The sequence below is a fragment of the Artemia sp. Qi Xiang Cuo genome, chromosome 15 (genome assembly GCF_049724085.1).
Source record: "Artemia sp. Qi Xiang Cuo chromosome 15, ASM4972408v1, whole genome shotgun sequence".
NCBI classification, from domain to species: domain Eukaryota; kingdom Metazoa; phylum Arthropoda; class Branchiopoda; order Anostraca; family Artemiidae; genus Artemia; species Artemia sp. Qi Xiang Cuo.
Genome location: NC_142808.1, coordinates 44,701,240 through 44,713,029, shown reverse-complemented (window position 1 = coordinate 44,713,029; position 11,790 = coordinate 44,701,240). Strand labels below are relative to the sequence as shown.

The following is an 11,790-nucleotide window of genomic DNA, read 5'->3' as shown; positions in this document are numbered from 1 at the left end:
ATTTTTAAACCATACTATGATAAACGAAAAGAAAAGAAATAGACACATTGTAAAGAAACTCAATACACTGGAATCTTAAAGAAACTTAATACACTACAAGCTTAGGGAAAAAATACTTTATACATTACAAAGCAACTGATTTAAACCACACTATGATGAATGAGAAGAAAAACTGTGATTAGTTTTAAACTATGATAAACGAGAAGCAAGAAAGGATACTTAAAAACCCTTAGAGAAAGAAATAATCAAACTACAAAAGAGACTTAATACGCTAGAATCCATGGGCGCCCATAAGCTGAATTTTTTTTTTGGGGGGGGGGACTTACCTGGTCTAATTGGCACTTCCAATGCTGTATAATAAAAATTTCAAAATAGAAATATAAAAGTATAAGGCAGCGTCATTCAGGGAGGGGTGCTGGTGCTCTCCCCCTTATGGGTGCCGATTCTAGAATCTTAAAGAAACTTAATACAGTATAAACTTAAACCACACAAACAAAAAATTTAAGTCATAAGGCTGAACACCAAAGCTTAAGCGAATCAAAATGTTTCAACCTCGATATGATAAACGAGAAGAAAGAAAGGATACTTAACAGAACCCTTAGGGAAAGAAATAGACACACCCGAAAGAGACTCAATACACTAGAATCTTAAAGAAACTTAAAGACACTACAAGCTCAAACCACGCACCCTTAAGTCGTAAGGCTGAAAAGTAAAGCTTAAGCAAATCAAAATTTAAACCTCATTATGATAAGCAGGAAGAAAGAAAGGATACTTAAAGGAACCCTCATGAAGCATCTCTTAAGATACCGCTGCCTTAACAACTTTTAGCCCTTTTCAACATTTAAGACCTCAAATTCATGTATGGAAGTGGTGCCGATGCTTTCGTGCTCATACTATGAAAGAGGTTCACACGGAAAGAGGTGCCGACTCTTTCCGTGTTCATACTATGATAAACGAGAACAAAAAAGGCCAGAAAAAAGAATCCTTAGAGAAAGAAATAGAAACATAAAAAGAGAATGAATACTCTGCAATCTTAAAGGCACTTAATACACTACAAACTTTATGTACTACAAAGCAAGGCTTGAGCAAGCCTTGACGCTTTAATAAAGCTATAAATACGCTTTATTAATTAATACAAAAATACAAAATTAAGACAAAAATATTAATGCAAAACCACAAAATCAGCAAATATTTGTACAGAGGCAAGAACTATATTTGGACTTACCAGGTGGAAGGGGGGCTGATATTGTGATAATTATATTTAGAAAGAGTATTGAACTAGTTTTATTTATTTTGTTCTTTTTTTTCAAATTAGTTTTATTAAATTTTGTTACTAGAAAGCAAATATTTGTATAAAGCCTGAAATCGTTTTATTCATTATGTTCCTTTTTTTTAAATTTGTTTAGTCAAGTTTTGCTACTAGAAAGCTAAGGGTCATTTGATTCATATTTAACACAAAACAACATGATTTGCCTCATTTGTGCAGAAAAACTTAAAATTTATTAGATAAAATTTATTAATAAATGCGCTTTAATACGCTTTAATAAAGGAGAAGGAAATTACACTTACTTAAAGAAAGAAGCACTTGACACTACAAAGGGAAAAACACTAAAAATTATCTTTTGATCGGATGATATGTAATTAAAAATAAAGGGGGACGGGGGTATTTAATGGTTTAACTGCATCTGGCAGGTTATTTTAAGTGGAAATGCTTTGTGGATTAGACCAAGCTGGGATTGGACTATACGCTTTTTCTGTAGGTCAGAATTTGGAGCTGTAAAACGAAGTGAACGATTCGTTTGACAGAGATAATGTTGACTGAGGTAGTGAAACAGGAATTTTGTGATCGGGTTTTTCGAGGTGTTTGTGCGAGCCGAAGATAGCTCCGTTGAATCATTTGTGTGATGCAGCTCTGACGACTTCTGACCTCTATCAGAGTCCGGATCAGTAGATAGAAAATGTCAGGAATCGCTCAGAAAACCGTTAGCAGTTTTCTTCTTGCAGTGTTAATAGATAAGTAATTTATGCTTTCATTACAAATTATCTGTAAAAATTAATTTCAGGATAATAAATCCAGGTAATATGACTAAGGTTTTCTTTATACAGTTCTCGCTTGAGCAATTCTTTTTTGGTGGGATTCAAAGCCAAAATGAGACGCAAGAAGTGGGACTGCCACCCAAGGTTTAAGAAAAAAAGTCTCAAATTTTGAATAACAATAATACGTTCTTAAAATGCTTTTGACGGTAATATTTAATGCTTTTATATGTATATATATATATATATATATATATATATATATATATATATATATATATATATATATATATATATATATATATATATATATATATATATACCTTTCCCCGTATCCTTTGGATAAAACCCGGAGGAGCGGAAGCCTCAGGGGCTGGCATTATTTTCCATTCTGAAAATTTTTAAGTGCCTGGAGACTTATTTATTAGCTGAAATTACACTTGAACTGCTAAGTTTGTCATTGAAAAATTTATATTATTTTACCCAAGGGCTTTTTGGAAATTAACCTTGATGGGTTAGAAAAAGAAAACCAAAATAAATTTCCAAGTTTTATTGCACTAACATGTGTTGCTTGTCCCACTCATTCAGGGTCGTACACAGGGAGGGGGCTTTGGTCCAAATGAAATTCTAAACTTTTCTGAATTTCTTCATAGTTCTTATTCAAATTATCAAATAATTTTTTTAGTTATCCCCCCCCCAACGAAAAAAAAAATTCTGTGTAGCTGCCTGTATGCATTAGCCAGGTATTGAAACAACTGGCTTGGGCTCTATGGTGCTAATAGTCTTCATTTCCACAAGAGTCGTGTTTAAATGATCAGGATTTTAGTCTTCTGAGCTTTGTCCAAAGGACACGGCAGAAGTGATGGTAGAGCATGGTATCAGGTAGGAAAGTAAATGATTTGAGATCGAGTGCAGATGACTTGACAGTCCTAGATAAAAATGTCACTGAAAAGAATAACTTTTTGTAATTTTGAGAGTTCACGGTATAAAACAAAAAGGTTTAAAAGTTTACCATAGGAAAGTTGGCCACTTAAACTACTACTAACGACTCACTGCAGCGCCAACCCCCTGAGGTCAACACAGCTTCGCTTGCCCCTTCTCAATCCCAATTTATTCAAAGCCTCCCTGTTTACACCCTCCCAGCGAGTTTCTTTTCTCTTAAATCTTTCCTTACGACATCTTCCCACCCTATTCTAGGACGACCTGCTTTTTGTTTGGCCCTAGATGGTTGGCCGACAAGGACAATCTTTGGCAATCTGTCATCTTTCATCCGCAGGACTTAACTTAGCTATCTCAAACTTTCTCTCATTATAGCCCTAGAAAGCGGGATTGGCTCACGTTTTTCGTACAGCTCACTGTTTGAGATACGGATAGTCAGTTGAGTACCCAAAACAGTCTGTAGCCAATTTCTCTGCAAAACATCTAGCAAATCATCCTCTGTTTTCCGGAGCGCCCACGCTTCAGAACGGTAATTGACTAATGCTACCTAGCTAGCTTTGCTCAGCTAGGTAGCATTATTAGTAAAAATAGTGGATGCTTTGAAGTGGTAAAAAGTAGATTACCCAAACCGCAGGGTATTTTTTCACGATTAAAAAAATAGGAGGATAAATCTTTTGAAAGTAATTATTTACCCGAGGCTACATTATCATTACCTAAAAATATTCTATGAGGATTCGTCCAGTATTGTGCTGTAAAACTCACAATTCATAACTGTTCAATGGCCGTGTTAAAATATTTTCTCTCAGGAGTTGAAAAATGCGTGCATTAATCCCCCCTCGCCACCTTAATGGATTTTTCTGTCTCCTTCCATGATCCAGATTACGCAAGATAACCTACTGAACGGTTGATATTTGAGTATTATTTGCTCTCAACACAGTGGAAACAGAATCAACTCAATTTACAAACATATTTTAAGTCTCAGAAGCTGATACTTATAATCAAGCAAATGATATTTGAATAAATAAAGGCAAAAGGTCTTTCAGAATATTCTCAGAATCGTTGGTGGTGCTTCACGGTGCCCAAACCAGAGAAAAGAATGTAAGCTTAACAACCTAAGCCATTTTCCTTTTGTCTGGAATGCCAACCAAAATGAAAGCATATGGGATATACGAAAAGCTTAGAATATCACAGACAACAAATAACATTATCTTTAAGTACCAAAGACAGAAATTTCATTGTCTAAATCGTGAAATGGAAACTTATCGAATTTATTTTTAAAAATTAGGAAAAATCGAGAATTGAATTTCGTAAAAATGAGTCTTCAATTGTGCAGTTTGGGAGCTAAACCCTAAAAAAAAAGAAACATGACGAAAAATCAGCAAAACAATCTGAACACAAAAAGCTCGCACCCAACAGCTTAAGAAGGTTCACTTAAACTTGTAATTCCCGCAAAACCAGGGGTTTTCCCGCATCAATCCGGACTTAGATGTTACGCCTTGATGTGTTCAACCATAAGCGCCCCAGAGTCAGGGTCTTTACACTTTAATGTTTTAGCTTTCCTTTGGAGGTGTTTTTTCTTTTAAAATCAACTAGTAATGTCTGAATTTTGTGGGACGTTTTTTTTTTCAAATCAATTAAATTAGTTTTGCTTATTTATTTCCAAAGTTCGACATAGCAACAGCGAGGAAAACAAGACTCAGTCTTAAAAAGTTTAAAATTTTGAAACAACTAAAAGAAAAGTTGCCTAATCAAATGTAAATCACATGTAAATAACACAAATCACAGAAAGAGAAGAATGACAGGTTTAAAAAACAAGGTTAAAAAAAGAGACCTGGGAAAGAATTTCAATTTTGTGGGACATTTTTGAAATGAATAAAACTAGTCTTGCTTATTTATTTCCGCAGTTCGATGTGGCAACAGCGAGGAAAATATGACTCAGCCTTAGAAAGTTCAAAATTTTGAAACAACTAAAAGAAAAACTTAAGATGAACCCAAGGGGACGTAACAATGCATTTATTTGATGGGCTTGGTACTATAAAGGATCTTAATGCATCAATTCATTATGTGTAAAACATACTTTATATACCCTTATGATGAGTATATAAAAGATTCCCTTATAATTTATTATAATATTTATAGCAAATATACCCTTATAAATATACCATACTTTATACATTATATACCCTTATAATATATAGTAAATACACCCTTTATAATGGATAAATTCAGAGTTCATTTATTCAGCAATAGATTAGTCAACAATAAATAATCCCCAATGCACAGAAAAAGCACATCCCCCTTCCCCTTAAAGGCTGCATGGCCAGAAAAACAGAGAGGAGAGGATAAAAATAGGTACAAAATTAATCTTGAAATAACAAGCACCCTGCAACTCACTGATAACTTTAGTGCGACGTAAGAAACTGAACTGCAACACTCGCACCTTCAAAATAATAGAAATCTGATCAGCACAGACCAACCCCCAGCCAACTACTCCAACTTCACATTACCACATTATAATTATAATAACCAGAAATATATCAATAATAATAAATAAAAAGCATACAATTTACAATTAAACTAAAATTATTTTTTTGACTCTATAAATAAAACTTCTGAAAGAAAATTCAACACCAAGTTCTGAAAGTCCCAAACAAATTACAACCTAGTGCCGGAGCTGATGACGAAATCCATTCCTTTAAACTTGCGATTACCAAATTGAAGTTGGTACAAACGCACCGCATAGAAGGAATTCTTGCATCAGTAGCATTTCGGAGGGAAAATGACGAAAAGTTAGAAACAGAAGCTGAACTCTTGAAAACAGCTGGCAGTTGCCCGTGGACTAAAGAGAAAGAAAAATATGAACAGGATGCGAGATACACAGACCGAAGATTTGTAAGAGGCTTGTTTAAAGACAAATTCTTGTTTTCAATAACTTGTCTGGCCCTCTCGTGGACAGAAAAAACAAGCGTGTAGAAGAAGAAAAGGTAGACATCCATATTATTGAATAAAGAGAAACACACGAGAAAAAAGGAGTTTAAGAATGCGACCAGGAAATGAATGTTTAAGCTCCCAAAGAGCACTGAGATTCTTTGCCACCTTCAGCTTGATCAAATTATTATGGTTTTTAAATGATAGATTTTCATCGACAGGAATTCTAAGAAGCGCACAGATCCACCATCAGGTCTAGAGATGAATCCTCGAAAATTCCAGGTTTCTTTTAAACCAGGACAAGATTGAGATACTCTAGAAAAAAAGAAGCTTTGATTTTGACTTTTGTATACAAGATTTAGTACGGGGTGGTTCACCTAAAACCAGGGCACAATACGCTTGAAAAGAAATGTCAAGTTCAGCCACAGACTAAGCTCACCTTTATCGAAAGTGGTTAGGGTGCTATCATCGGCGAAAGTCACCAGACCATCGTCAGATTCAGACTATACCTCGAGAATTCCTGATTGGCTTGCTGAGAAATACGACAGCATACTTTCGGTTTACAATTTTAACTGCTAATAACAATTCATTAGAATAAATTAACAGCAGCGTCGGACCTAAAACCGATCGTTGGGGCACTCCATATTCAACCCAATGAGTATTAAAAAAGATTCACCAATCGAGATGAAAGACATAGCGTATAAAGAAATGGACAGAGAAGTGAAGAAAAGTGCTATATCAGACAAGCAACAGCACCTCAATGAGAAAGCAAAAATGGCAGAAGAGGCAGCCCGACGTGGTGACACGAGAGCTGTGTATCGCCTAACTAAAGAAATCGTTGGGAAGACCAACGTACAAGATGGACCAGTAAAAGAGGAAAACGGAAGACTGCTCACCGATCTAGATGACCGGAAAAATATACAGGTGGATAACTTTAAAAGCCTTCTCAACCGCCCGTCCCCTTCTATTCCACCAGATATTCCGGACAGCCCATTTTTGGATCTCCTCATTAATGAAGACGAGCCAACGGTGAATGAGATCCTTTCAGCCTCAAATAAGCTGAAGAATGGAAAATCACTGGGTAGTGACCGTATATCTGGAGAAATGGTCAAGTTATCGATCCGCAGGTCCCTTTTGGTGTGGCTAGGCTTCTTTTCCCTCCTCTGGCAAAAAGAAAAAGTCCCCAAAGACTGGAGAGCAGGAATCATTATTAAATTGTTCAAAAAAGGAGACGTGACAGTCTGTGGTAATTACAGAGGCATCAACCTCCTCTCGATACCCGAAAAACTCTTCTGCATAATCATCCTGACAAGACTTCAAGCTGCCTTAGACCCGCATTTACGCGAGGAGCAGCATGGTTTCCGACCAAAAGATCTTGCGCCGATCTGATATTCATACTGCGCACCATGCCTGAAGAATCAAATGAGTGGAGGCAACGTCTATATCTATTGTTCGTTGACTTTGAAAAAGCTTTCGACTCAATAGACCACCCAATACTATGGAGGATCCTGATCTTCTACGGTATTCCTGAAAAGCTGGTTCGCCTTATCATGGCAATGTACGAAGACACGGAATGCTGCGTGAGAACCTCTGAAGGAAATATAAGATATTTCAAAGTGATTACAGGTGTCAAACAAGGATGCGCATTGTCTCCATTCCTCTTTATTCTCATAGTGGACTACATATTCAGACAAATTGATGGATATGGGATCAGAATTGCAGGCAGACTAGTCGAAGGTCTCGACTTTGCAGACGATGTTGGACTGATGGAGAAAGATAAAAGCAAACTTCGAGACTTTTTATGCAAATTAGCCGAAAGAGCCAAGCAGTTTGGGTTACATATCAACGCCACCAAAACCACGCCCCCACTAACTCACCGATGAATATCCAGCTGGGGACTAAAAGCATAGAGCAAGTCACCGACTTCTGATATTTTGGTAGCACAGTCTCGTTTAGTGGCGATTTCGAAAAAGAGCTGAGAACACGAATAGTCATGGCAAGCTCGGCATTTCAACGACTTCGACCAGTCTGGAGATCAGCGAAGTACTCACTCCAGCTAAAACTTCGCCTTTTCAGAAGCAACATCCTTTCGATCTTGACGTACGCGATGGAATGCTTAAAACTCACAGCTGAGCAAAAACAAGGACTCACTGCATATGAAAACAACTGTCTTCGACGTATCATGACGCATAATATTAACTGGAAGGATGGGATAAAAAACATTTAAATTCGCCACTACACAAACCAGACTGATGTCGCTGATGTAGTCCGGCAACGAAGATGGCACTATCTTGGCCATATTATCCGTATGCCAGGATCGAGACTACCGAATACGTTTCTCCAGTGGAAACCAGATGACACGCGTCGACGAGGAAGGCCCAAAAACATGCTTCGCAGGACATATGAGCGGGACTGGAGAGCCCTTCGTGCATTCTTAGTCCCAGATTGGGAGGACATCTACGCCGCAGCTCCTTTCCGGGATGATTGGAGGCTGTTAACGGACGCCCTGTGTGCCTCTGGAGGTACAGGAGGAGCTAAGGTAAGGTAAGGACAGGTAAGACAAAATTCAAAATGAGCCTTTTACCGAGCACTGAAGTGAGAAAGTTTTCCAAGAAGAATATGATGTATCAGTGAATCAAAGCCTTCCAAAAAACTGAAAACAAAGCAGCCGAAAGTAGACAAGAATATGGAGCAGATTAAACAAAATCAATTAAAGAAACACATGCATGTTTAGTGAAATGTCTAGCCTGAAAAATAAACTAGAAATTATGAAAAAACCCTTTAGCCTCGAGAAAGCTTAAGAGACATGATAATATGGCCTTTTCAATCACTTTGCTAAAACTGACAAAAGTGAGACTTGTCTATAGCTAGATGGTCATTCCAAGGGCCACCTTTATAAAGAACTGTATTTCTAGCGAATTTAGGAGCATTTGGGAACACTTCAAATTCAAAATATAAATTTATCAACTTTATTAACTGGGAGCAATTAGACGGTAAAACAAATTTGAGGACTCATGTTCGTATCTGATCTAGACCTGATGATTTTAAGCAAGCATGGCTTAGATAATATTTTCAATCATAGGCAGCGCAATAGAGCTTCCTAAGTAAAGAACGATGTTGGCACAATGTATTATTTATTATTTTTTTTTCCTTTAGAGCAGGGCACTTCGTATCAAAGAAGTTGTCGTAGAAACTTCGAAAGGGTTCATTCAATTGGAAATGGGAATGGCTTGTGCCCTTTTTAATAGTCGAAAGTGATTGGAAGGCAACTAACACCCCTTCCACGCCCACCATTTCCCGACACACATTCAACCAAAATTTTGGGATAGATATTTTGTTCAGCGTAGTTGATTTCCAGATAGAAATTATGTTTTTGAGGAGGACACTACCCCACAGGCTTCAGGGCAAGGGTTGTAAGTTATGCCTTGTGGGCATGTAAGGTTTTATAGAAGGCGTTGTCGAAGAAACTTCCCTTTTTAATAGTCAAAAGTGATTGGAAGGTAACTAACCCGCCTCTCACGCCCGCCTTTTACCCAAACACATCCAATCAAAATTTTGAGATAGCCATTTTATTCAACGTAGTTTTAAGTTCTGAAAATTAGGTCTTTGAGGATGACAACCCCCCCCCCCGCATCCCTCAGGGAAAGGGTTGTAATTTATTCCCTGGGGGTAGATAAAGTTTTTATAGAACGTGTTGTCTTATAAACTTCAAAAAGGGCTCATTCGGCTGTAAATTTAAATGGCTAGACGATTTTTTAATAGTCGAAAGGAATTGGAAGGCACTTAACACGCTTACCACGTCCACCATTTCACCAAACATATCTAATCAAAATTTTGAGATAGCCATTTTGCTCCACGCAGTTTAAAGTCCAGGAAATTATACCTTTGAGCAGGACTCTCCCCCACAGTCTTCAATGCAAGGGTCATAAGTTATGTCCTGGGGACATATAAGGTTTTTCTTGAAATCTTTGTCGTAGAAACTTGAAAAGGGCTCATTCGAATGGAAATTCAAAGAGCTAGTGCCCTTTTTAATAGTCGAAAGTGAATTGAGGGCAACTAACCCCCCTCTCACGCCCACCTTTTCCCAAAACACATCCAATCAAAATTTGACGATAGCCATTTTACTATATGTAATGGTCAGTTTTGGAAAACAAGTTTTTACGGATGACAACCCCTCCCCGCAATGCGCCCATGGCAAGGGTCGTAGTCAATGCCCTGGGGGCATATAAGTTTTAATTGAAAGTGTTGTCGTAGAAACTTCAAAAGGGCTCATTCAATTGGAAATTGAAAGGGCTAGTGCCTTTTTTAATAGTTGAAAGTGATTGGAGAGCGACTAACGCCCCTCTCATGCCAACGATTTCCCAAACACATCCAATCCAAATTTTGAGATATCCATTTTGTTCAACGTAGTTGAAAATTCTGGAAATTAGGTCTTTCAGGATGATAACCCCCTCAGAGCCCTCAGTGCAAGGGTTGTAAGTTATGCCCTGGGGGCATATAAGCTTTACATAGAAAGTTGTTGTAGATATTTCTGAAAGGGCTCATTGATTGGAAATTGAAATTGCTCTTTTTAATAGTCGAAAGTGAGTGGAGAGTAATTAGCCCCCCTCTCACGCCCACCATTTCCCCAAGAACATTCAATCAAAGTTTAGAGAAAACCATTTTGTTCAACGTAGTTGAAAGTTCTGGAAATTATGTATTTAAAGATGACAAACCCCCAAAGCCCACATGGCAAGGGTTGTAAATTATGCCCTGGGGGATTATAAAGTTTTTATAGATAAGAGTTGTCGTAGAAACTTCAAAAGGGGCTCAATCAGTTGGAAATTGAAAGGGCTGGTGCCGGATTTAATAGTAGAAAGTGATTGGAGGGTAACTAACACCCCTCTCACGCCCACCATTCCCCCAAACACATCCAATCAAAATTTTCAGATAGCCATTTTGTTCAGCGTAGTAGAAAGTTCTGGAAATTAGATCTTTTAGGATGACAATCCCCCCCCTTAGCCCTCAGAGAAAGGGTTGTAAGTTATGCCCTTGGGGCATATAAGGTCTTTATTGAAAGTGTTGTCGTAGAAACTTTGAAAGGGCTCATTTGATTGAAAATTGAAAGGGCTAGTGCCTTTTTTAATAGTTGAAAGGGATTGGAGAGTGACTAACGCCCCTTTCACGCCCACCATTTTCCCGGACACATCCAATTAAAATTTTGAGATAGCCATTTTGTTTAACGTAGTTGAAAGTTCTGAAAATCAGGTCTTAGAGGATGACAACCACCCTAATAGCCCTTAGGGTGAGGGTTGCAATTTATGCCCTGGGGGCATATAAGGTGTTTTTAGAAAGCGTTGTAGACACTCAAAAGGGGCTCATTCGATTGGAAATCGAAAGGCCTAGTTCCATTTTTAATAGTCGAAAGTGATTGGAAGGCTTGACATTTTATAGTAAAGATCGATATGGGCATAATGTATATTTTTCATTTTTTTTTTTGTTTAGACCAGGGCACTATGTATCGAAGGAGTTGTCATAGGAACTTCGAAAAGGGCTCATTCGATTGAAAATAGAAAGGGCTGATGCCCTTTTTAATAGTCAAAAGTGATTGGAGGGCAACTAATCTCCCTACCAAGCCCCCCCACCCAATTTCCATTATGTTTAAAAACTAAAAGTTGCCTTAAGATTAAATCAAAATGCACTGTGTTAATGCTAATTCCCAATAAGGCATCTCAGCAGTATCCTAAGAGTGACTGAGGGTATTATGCTCAACTTTTTGGGCCTACTTCTGCTCTTAAAATTTAACCAAATCAAAATAGCTAAAGTGTATCCAAGCTATGCACTTTACTAAAAAAATATAAATGTTTTTACTTTTATAACTTTAATAAATCAAATAATATTAACATTTTG

General features: G+C 37.5%; 2 protein-coding genes across 2 annotated transcripts; both read left to right on the top strand.

Annotated features, from left to right (window-relative positions):
• Window positions 1-6,555: 6,555 nt before the first annotated feature.
• LOC148943719 (uncharacterized) lies at window positions 6,556-7,290 on the top strand. Its single transcript, XM_089101211.1, has one exon. The coding sequence runs from the start codon at window positions 6,556-6,558 to the stop codon at window positions 7,288-7,290; it is 735 nt and encodes a 244-aa protein (XP_088957337.1).
• A 17-nt stretch (window positions 7,291-7,307) lies between these two features.
• On the top strand, window positions 7,308-7,784 carry LOC148943718 (uncharacterized). Its single transcript, XM_089101210.1, has one exon. The coding sequence runs from the start codon at window positions 7,308-7,310 to the stop codon at window positions 7,782-7,784; it is 477 nt and encodes a 158-aa protein (XP_088957336.1).
• Window positions 7,785-11,790: the final 4,006 nt, after the last annotated feature.